Raw genomic sequence first — 9,417 nt, 5'->3', positions numbered from 1 at the left:
CCCATTAATAAACTGGAGAAATACGGAATCTGGAATAGTTGCCGATTGTATTCCTAAAAACTACCAAGAGGGATGATGACACAATGGGTCCAAATAGAGAAATTACAGCAATACAATCCAACAAATCACAGACACACACACTGCACTCTGTCAAATCACACACACATTGCAATCCGCCAAATCACGCACACACACACTGCACTCTGTCAAATTACAGGCATGAAGCAGAGTTGGGGTTTACTCCCAGTGTCCCGAGCTAACATTGCTCTTCCAACTTGCACCAGCCTAAGGCGACATAAAATCTTTACTGAGTCATTTACCTCACTGTTGACTGCGGTACTTGTCCTGCATCGAATGGTGTATGATGTTTGCAGCAGATATGTGAAGCAAGAGTTTGCATTTGTATAGCAACATCCACATCCACCGGACAACCCAAATGTGCATCACAGATAGTGAACCATTTTTTAATGTGTGGTCTCTGTCGGGATGTGGACAATCAAAGTTGTCAGTTTGGCAGAGAGTACGATGCCTCAAACAGCCAGTGAGTTTATTGAGCAGACAAGCTGTCCTCACTGTGAGTTTAGGTGGGATACTGACCAGGAGTCCTGTCCTCTCTGTGAGTTTAGGTGGGATACTGACCAGGAGTCCTGTCTTCTCTGTGAGTTTAGGTGAGATACTGACCTGGCGTCCTGTCCTCTCTGTGAGTTTAGAATTCTTGCTCTAGTTGTACAGGGTTTTGGTGAGACCACACCTGGACTAGTATGTGTAGTTTTGGCAATCTGAAATGAAAACAGTAAGTGCTGGAAATACTCAGCAGATCCAGCAGAATCTGTGGAGAGAAATACATTAACGTTTCGAGTCCATAGAAACCAGGAGCAGGAGAAGGCCATTCGGCCCTTCCAGGCTGCTCTGCCATTCATTATGATCCACTCGAGCCTCTCGCACACCCTCATCCCACAAACACATCCTTCAAGATCACGGAGGCTGGACTACAGCGTGCTGGAGTAGTCGAGCTTGAGGTGGATGAGAGTTTCAGCAGTCGATAAGCTGACGCAGGGTCAGAGTGGGGTTATGTTACGGAGGTGGAAATGGGCTGTCTTGGTGATGGAGATGATAGGGGGATGGATGCTCAGCTCAGGGTTAACTGGACAATGAGGATGAGGATGGTCTGGTCAGATAGTGACCAGGGAGGGGAAGGGGGCGGTATCAATGACTGGGGAACGGAGTTGGTCTCGGGGACCAAAGGCAATGGCTTCAGTCGTCCCAAGCTTCCCCACACGATGCAAACACAATCTTGGGACGCTCATCGAGAAGCCTGCAAATCTCGAGAACCAAGCTCTCTGTTCGAAACTAAACTCTCCCTTTGACCTTTTAACCTCTTTTCACACAGAGCCCTCGGTACTTGCTCCTGATAGCAGTGAGCGGCGGAGACCACCCATTCGGGGTGGATCAGAGATCCCGCACACATGTGCTTTCCCACGTTGAGAGAGACAATCCAGGGCACTGAGTGCTTCACACACTCGTAACCACCAACAATCTTGTCATCATCGCGAGGGGCAGCAGCTGGGGTACCAAGAGAAGAGATATCACTGTTAAACACTGGAGTAAACGGAGGGACAAGCAGCAGAAACAGAGAGACATGACAGAGAGAGAGACAGAGGGAGAGAGAGAGAGAGAGACAGAGACAGAGAGAGAGAGAGAGACAGCGAGTTAAAGAGACAGAGGCAGGGAACCAGCGAGTGAGAGAGGCACAGACACAAGAGTGAGAGAGACAAAAAAAGAGAGAGACTGCGAGTAGAAGAGACAGGCTGGGAAAGACTTCGAAAGGAGGAGCAGAAAGGGTGAGAGGAAACTCGAAAAAGCAATGGGAAAGAAAGGAAGTGGGACACGTTTACCAGCAAAGCCCAGTGACACGGCGAGCAGAAGGATCTTCATTGTTGCTTCAGGTTTCACGATGGCTGACTGCAGACAGCAGGGCTATTTTAGAGGCTGTAGGAGCTCTGCTATCAGAGAATAACATGAACACAAGATTCATTAATGATCACAAGTGGGGGATACGTCCTTGGGAACATGAGGGGCAGGTGTGTGTTTCTCAGTTCTGTTCCCTGGGTTGTTTCAGAGTTCAATCAGGACAGTTCATGAGTGTAAATCTTTGGGTGCGAGACGGTTTACAATTTAGGTAGGTTTAGAACTACAGTTGGGTTAAATAATTTTCCTTTCCCAGACCGTGAAACGAGAGACTTTAACAATAAGAATGGGATCCTTCCATGCACTGTGTGACACTGATTCAGCAAAATTATACTGGGACACAAAGAGTTAAATTATAAGAATTGATTTCTGGTCTCCTTTTGAGTTATGCTGGTTAACGGGGTGATCGGATTCAGGAAATTTTCACTGATATGAAAGAATTCTCGATAGAGAGAAGCTATTTCCTCAGGTTGGTGTTGGGGGAGGAGGGAGCCCAGAGCAAGGGGACAGAATCGTAAAATTGGAGACAGGCTGTTCAGGGGGTGATGTCAGGAAGTACATTCTTCACACAAAGGGGGTGGAAATCTGGAACTCTCCCCACCCACCCCACTCCCACAAAAAAGCATTGAGACGCTGAGGCGTTTACTGATAATGCATAGCTATGTACATTTATACAGGGTATAGTCCAAGCTAGGCGCTAAATCAATGCTGGCTTCTACACTAGGCTCTGTCCAGCACACAACACTCACCAGACTCGGACCTGTGACTCCTTTCCTTACACTGTGGGCAGGACTATTCCCAGTCCCACATTAACCCTTGCTGTAGCAGATACCCTTGCACTACATGCTGCCCTATCAGGGGTGCAGTCACTTGGGTATTAAAGCATTTTCCCTCTCAAGTGGACGTACAAATTCCAATGAGTATTTTGAAGCAGAGCAGGGGAGCTCTCCCTTGTATCCTGGACCCTCTCCTCCATACTCTCAGTTTTGAAACTTTCAATTGACCCCTCCCAGCCTCAGTGCTTTTTTGATGGAGTAGGTTGGGAGGGGAGAGTTACAGATTTCCATCCCAAATTGTGTGAAGAATGTGCTTCCCGACATCACCCCCTGAACAGCCTGGCTCCAATTTGAAGATTCTGCCCCCTTGTTCTGGAATCCCCCCTTCCTAACATCACCTCCCCCAAATACCATCCTGAGGAAATAGCTTCTCTCCATCGAGAATTCTTTCATATCAGTGAAAAAGTCCTGAATCCGATCACCCCCTTAACCATCATAACTCAAAAGGAGACCAGAAAACAATGCTTATAATTAAACTCTTTGTGTCCCAGTATAATTTTGCTGAATTAGCAGTGTCACACAGTGCATGGAAGGATCCCATTCTTATTGGTAAAGTCTCTCGTTTCGCAGTCCAGAAAAGGAATAGTTTTTACCCAACTGTAGTTCTAAATCTACCTAAATTGTAAACCGTCTCTTGCCCTAAGATTTACACTCATGAATTGTACTTATTGAACTCTGAAACAACCCAGGGAACAGAACTGAGAAACACACACCTGCCCCTCATGTTCCCAAGGACGTATCCCCCACTTGTGATCATTAATGAATCTTGTGTTCGTGTTATTCTCTGAGAGCAGAGCTCCTACAGCCTATAAAACAGCCCTGCTGTCTGCAGTCAGCCATCGTGAAACCTGAAGCAACGATGGAGATCCTTCTGCTCACCGTGTCACTGGGCTTTGCTGGTAAACGTGTCCCACTTCCTTCCTTTCCCATGCCTCTCTCGAGTTTCCTCTCACTCTTTCTGCTCCTCCTCTTGAAGTCTTTCCCAGCCTGTCTCTCCTACTCGCCATCTCTCTTTCTGTCTCTCGCTCTCTCTCTGTCTCTCTCTGCAGCTTGTCCCTCCGTTTACTCCAGTGTTTAACAGTGATCTCTCTTCTCTTGGTACCACAGCTGCTGCCCCTCGCAATGATGACAAGATTGTTGGTGGTTACGAGTGTGTGAAACACTCAGTGCCCTGGATTGTCTCTCTCAATGTGGGATGGCACAATTGTGGGGGATCTCTGATCCACCCCGAATGGGTGGTCTCCGCCGCTCACTGCTATTTGAGGCAAGTACTGAGGGCTCTGCGTGAAAAGAGGTTAAAAGGTCAAAGGGAGAGTTTATGCTTAGAACCAAGAGCTTGCTTCTCGAGTTTTGCAGGCTTCTCGATGAGGGTCCCAAGATTGTGTTTGCATCGTGTGGGGAAGCTTGGGACCACTGAAGCCATTGCCTTCAGTCCCCGTGACCAACTCCGTTCCCCAGTCATTGATACCGCCCCCTTCCCCTCCCTGGTCACTATCTGACCAGACCATTCTCACCCTCATTGTCCAGTTAACCCTGAGCTGAGCATCCATCCCCCTATCATCTCCATCACCAAGACAGCCCATTTCCACCTCCGTAACATCACCCCACTCCGTCCCTGCCTCAGCTTATCTACTGTTGAAACCCTCATCCACCTCAAGCTCGACTACTCCAGCATGCTGTAGTCCAGCCTCCGTGATCTTGAAGGCTGTTAGTGGGATGAGTGTACGAGAGGCTTGAGTGGAGTGGAAAACAGTGGCACAAAACAGTTGGGCCAAATGACCATTTTCTGTGGTAAATTCTGATTCAATGAAAGCATTCTCGAAAAGACACACTGCACAACGGAATAACAATAGCTGAAATATAATGTGAGGAAGTGTGAGGTTCTTCACTTTGATAAGCAAATTTAGAAAAGTCGAATATCTTGAAATGTAGAAATGTTGATGTTGAAAGAGGTAAGATCCCACTGTTCAAGGAGCACAAAGAAAGCAAACAACATGTTGTCCTTTATTGCAAGGGGATTGGAGTATAGGAATAAACAGGACTTGCTGCAATTGTACAAGGCTTTGCGGAAACTGTATCCATAACACAGCGCCTAGTTCTGGTCCCCAAAACCTCACTGCCCCATATCCAAACTCACAGCAACTCCTGTTCCCTCATGAGCCTCTATCACTCTCTGACTAACGTTGGCTCCCAGTCTACAACTCATTAACTCTAAAATTCTCATCCTTGCTTTCAAACCAATGCATGATCACTTGCCCGCTCCCTACATACCCCTCTCCATAACCTATAACCATCCCTACCTCTGTAACCTCCTCCAGCCCCTACAACCCTCCCTATCTCTGTAACCTCCTCCAGCCCCTACAACCTTCCCTATCTCTGTAACCTCCTCCAATCCATACACCCCTCCCTCTCTCAGTAACCTCCTCCAGTGCCTTCAACCCTCCCTCTATCTGTAACCTGATCCAGTGCCTATAAATCTCCCTATCTCTGTAACCCCTCCAGCCCCTACAACCTTCCCTATCTCTGTAACCTCCTCCAGTGCCTATAACACTCCCTATCTCTGTAACCTCCTCCAGCCTCTACATCCCTCCCTATCTATGTAACCTCCAACAGCCTCTACAACCTTCCCTATCTCTGTGATACCCTCCAGCCCCTACAACCCTCCCTGTTTCTACAACCTCCTCGAGCCCCTACACCCCTTCCTATCTCTGTAAGCACCTCCAGCCTCTACAACCCTCCTTATTTCTGTAACCTCCTGCAGCCCCTATAACCCTCAATATCCCTGTAACCTCCTCCAGCCCCTACAACCCTCCCTGCCTCTGTACACTCCTCCATTTGTGGCCTCTCGAGCAACCTCAGATTTTGCTGGCTCCTGTGTGGGATTCAGGAATACAGGGGGAAAGAAAATAACTTTTCCTCCAAAGAGTAGTGGGGAGGAATTATGAGACCCACACACACATACCCCTCCACCCCGAAGACCTTCAGATGATAAACTGTTTGATGTATTGACACTTAATTGGGAGTTAAGTGACTGAGGGATATTCAGAAAGGGCTGTGAACTGGGACTTAACATTTGCCATTGGCAACAAAAATGGAGGATGGGCCCAAGAGGCCTCTCTTCCTGTCTTCCCAAGTGGTCACGAGCCCTTCTCATTGCCCTGTGGAAAACAGACTAGCATTCCCTTTACTGTCATTCCAAGCCCAGGAAGCTGACAGGGAACAGCCGAGCTAGCGCTGCACACCAATGGGCTGAAGCAAGATGGCCACCGGTCAAGCACAGTCATGCGCTAAGCTGGTTCTCTATCTTATTCCTAGTCATATGCAGGTGCGTCTGGGGGAGCACAACATCACGGCCAAAGAGGGCACTGAGCAATTCATTCAATCTGCCAGAGTCATCAGACACCCCGGGTTTAACCCCAACACTGTGGACAACGACATCATGCTGATCAAACTGTCCAAACCTGCCACACTCAACGATAACGTGGGGACCATCGACCTGCCAAGCAGCTGTGCCTCTGCCGGGGAATATTGCCTGGTATCCGGCTGGGGAGACACCGAGTCCAACGGTAAGGGGCAGAGAGGGAGCTGACTCGACCCGAGTCTCTGCGAGTGCTTGCTGGGGGTGTGTGGGAGGGAGGTCAGGGTTTAGCAATGGGCCGGAAGATGGTGGCAGTGCGTGTTGACCTCGAGCCAAATGCCGCAAGCTGCATCACTGTGCACAGAATGATCCTACAAATAGCTCTGAGGTTCACGGCTGGTCGACCTGCTCTCAGTCGGGTTGGGGTGGTGGGGTGGGGTGGGTGTGGGGTGGGGTGGTGGGGTGGGTGTGGGGTGAGGTGGGGTGGGGGAAGGGGTGCTAATGATGGTCCAGCGAGGGCACCCTGCTCTCCCCCAACCATCCCACAGGTCCTTCCACATCCAGCCGAGATCATGGCCACGGGTCTCGGTTTACCGCCTTGTGGAAGGTGCCAACCAGTCATAGTACGGTGCCCCCTCCGCCCACCCCCCGCCCCCTGCACGCTCCCCCCACACACCCAGCCCCCCAAGCCTCCTGCACCCTCCCCCCACACACAAGCCCCCTCATCACCCTGAAATGTGAGCAGAGATTACGATGCATTGAGGGTTGGAAGCTGTGACATTCTGACCCTGAGATAAGAATTTACAAAGTGCGTCACTGGCTGTGAGGTGTTGTGAGATGGGCTGAGGTTGTTATGGAAATGCTCGATCGTATATTGGAAGTGAGAATGTGCAGCATCAAATATTTGGACCCCCACGTAGGTGTGGATAAGCTAGTGCGCCCTCTAACCTCTAACCTTTGTTTTGATTTAGTGGTCAGCGGGGACCGGCTGCAGTGCCTGGATGACCCGGTTCTCAGCAATGCCGCTTGTGAAGGTTCATACCCGGGGATGATCACCAACAACATGATGTGCATCGGTTATCTGGATTTCGGGAAGGGTTCTTGCTGGGTACGGGCCCTTGGACAATATGGGACAGCCCAGAGGGATCCCCACTCCCTTTCACGGCGGAGAGGGGGGGTGCGGGGTGGCGGGGGGGGTGTGGGGTGGGTAACGATGGTAAGAGCAGGGCTCAACTGGATTGCTCCCTGGTAGAGACAGCATTCACAGGATGGACCAAATGGCCCTCGCTCCTCAACCGCGTACTGTAACCTCCTCCAGCCCCTACAACACTCCCTATCTCTGTAACCTCCTCCAGCCCCTACAACGATCCCTATCTCTGTAACATCCTCCAGCCCCTACAAGCCTCCCTATCTCTGTAAACTCCTCCAGCCCCTACAACCCTGCCTAACTCTGTAACCTCCTCCAGCCCCTACAACCCTCCCTATCTCTGTAACCTCTTCTAGCCCCGACAACTCTCCCTATCTCCGTAACCTCCTCCAGCTCCTACAACCCAGCCTATAGAGGCACTGTATAAATGCAAGGTGAACCGGGGGAAGCTGTGCCATTTCAGCTTGGCCAATATTCGGTGTGGTTGAATGTCTGCGGTGAGCACGCGGGTTTCGAACACTCCTTTAGCGCTGACCTCACCGTGCGGAGCTGCTGATGGATTTGATGTGTTGTTCTTTCACAGGGAGACTCCGGTGGTCCCGCCGTGTGTAATGGAGTGCTCCAGGGCATCGTGTCCTGGGGGTACGGCTGTGCGGTCAGAGGCTACCCCGCAGTCTACACCAAGGTCTGCAATTACGTGTCCTGGATCCAGGACACCATCGCCGCAAACTGAGGTCATCACTTGGTGGGGGAGAGCCCTCCCAGTTAATATGGTGCTGAATAATTCTCTCTCCGCATCCTAGGCCTGACATTTCTGTACCAGCACATGGAAAGAATCAATAAAAAAAATTGCAAAAATACACCACACTTTGTCTTTTCTAGTCTGAGGTACTCCCACCCTCAATGTTCTCCACTACCTTTATCGCATCAACTTGGCTCTGTTCACTTGAGTTTACCAACCGATCAGTTGAAGATGATCAAAGGATTCGATAGGGTCGATAGAGAGGAACTATTTCCTCTGGTGGGGGGGAAAGAGTCCAGAACAAGGGGGCAGAATGTTAAAATTCAAGCCAGATGGTTCAGGGGGTGATGTCACTTCTTTACACAAAAATCTGGAATTCTCTCTTCCCACCCCCGTCCCCCAAAACCCCATTTCTCCTGCCCTGCTCAAAAGGCCTGTGGGTGCTGGGTGCCAGCAATGGTAAAGCCATTGAACAGCTAGGGGAAATAGTTGGATTCTGTCTATTGGAGATGGGCATTGCCTAACACTTGTGTGGCGGGTATGTTACTTGCCACTTGTCAGCTCAAGCCTGGATATTGTCCAGGTCTTGCTGCATTTGGACATGGACTGCTTCAGTATCTGAGGGGTCACGAATGCTGCTGAACATTGTGCACTCATCAGTGAACATCCCCACTTCTGAACTTATGATGGAAGGAAGGTCATTGATGAAGCAGCTGAAGATGGTAGGGCCATGGACACTACCCTGAGGAGCTCCTGCAGTGATGTCCTGGATCCGAGAGACTGACCTCCAACAACCACATCCATCTTCCTTTGTGCTCGGTATGATTCCAAACAGTGGAGAGTTTTCCCCTGTATTCCCAACTGACTCCAGTTTTGCGAGGGCTCCTTGATACCACACTCAGTCAAATGCTGCCTTGATGTCAAGGCCAGTCACTCTCGCCTCACCTCAGGATATCAGTTCTTTAGTCCGTGTTTGAACCAAGGCTATTATGAGTTCAGAGGTTGAGTAACCCTGGCGGAACCCAAACTGAGCATCAGTGAGCAGGTAAGAGCTGTTTGGGATTTGTCCTGATTTTAGAGTATAGAACATACCAGGGCATTTTTTCACATAGCCAGGTCGATGCCAGTGTTGTATGGGCCTATACTGCCAAGGGCTTAGGAGAATGTGATTTGAGCTCATTGATACACAAAAAATTCTCAGGGGGTTAAGCAGGGTCGCTGCTGAGAGGTTGTTTCTTCACTGCACCTCCCCCACCGCAGTTCCCTCAAACCAAACCACCGGCCGGAGAATCTCAAATTCGGGAGCGGGCACAGTCTCAGGAATCGTGGACTGAGATGAGGAGAAATTTCTTCAATTGGAGGGTTG

At 49.9% G+C, this 9,417-nt stretch overlaps 1 protein-coding gene across 2 annotated transcripts; it reads left to right on the top strand.

Moving 5' to 3' along the window:
- Positions 1-3,663: 3,663 nt before the first annotated feature.
- Positions 3,664-8,042, top strand: LOC121270976 (trypsin-like). Of its 2 annotated transcripts, XM_041176654.1 has the most exons (6): positions 3,664-3,703; positions 3,912-4,068; positions 6,120-6,370; positions 6,770-6,779; positions 7,141-7,270; positions 7,893-8,042. In XM_041176654.1, the coding sequence occupies exons 1-6, from the start codon at positions 3,664-3,666 to the stop codon at positions 8,040-8,042; spliced, it is 738 nt and encodes a 245-aa protein (XP_041032588.1). The 2 variants fall into 2 exon arrangements, with proteins under 2 accessions (XP_041032588.1, XP_041032587.1); XM_041176653.1 differs by lacking the exon at positions 6,770-6,779 and having other exon boundaries at positions 7,134-7,270.
- Positions 8,043-9,417: the final 1,375 nt, after the last annotated feature.

Source organism: Carcharodon carcharias, chromosome 29 (assembly GCF_017639515.1).
Source record: "Carcharodon carcharias isolate sCarCar2 chromosome 29, sCarCar2.pri, whole genome shotgun sequence".
NCBI classification, from domain to species: Eukaryota; Metazoa; Chordata; class Chondrichthyes; order Lamniformes; family Lamnidae; genus Carcharodon; species Carcharodon carcharias.
This window is presented reverse-complemented; position numbering and strand designations above follow the sequence as displayed.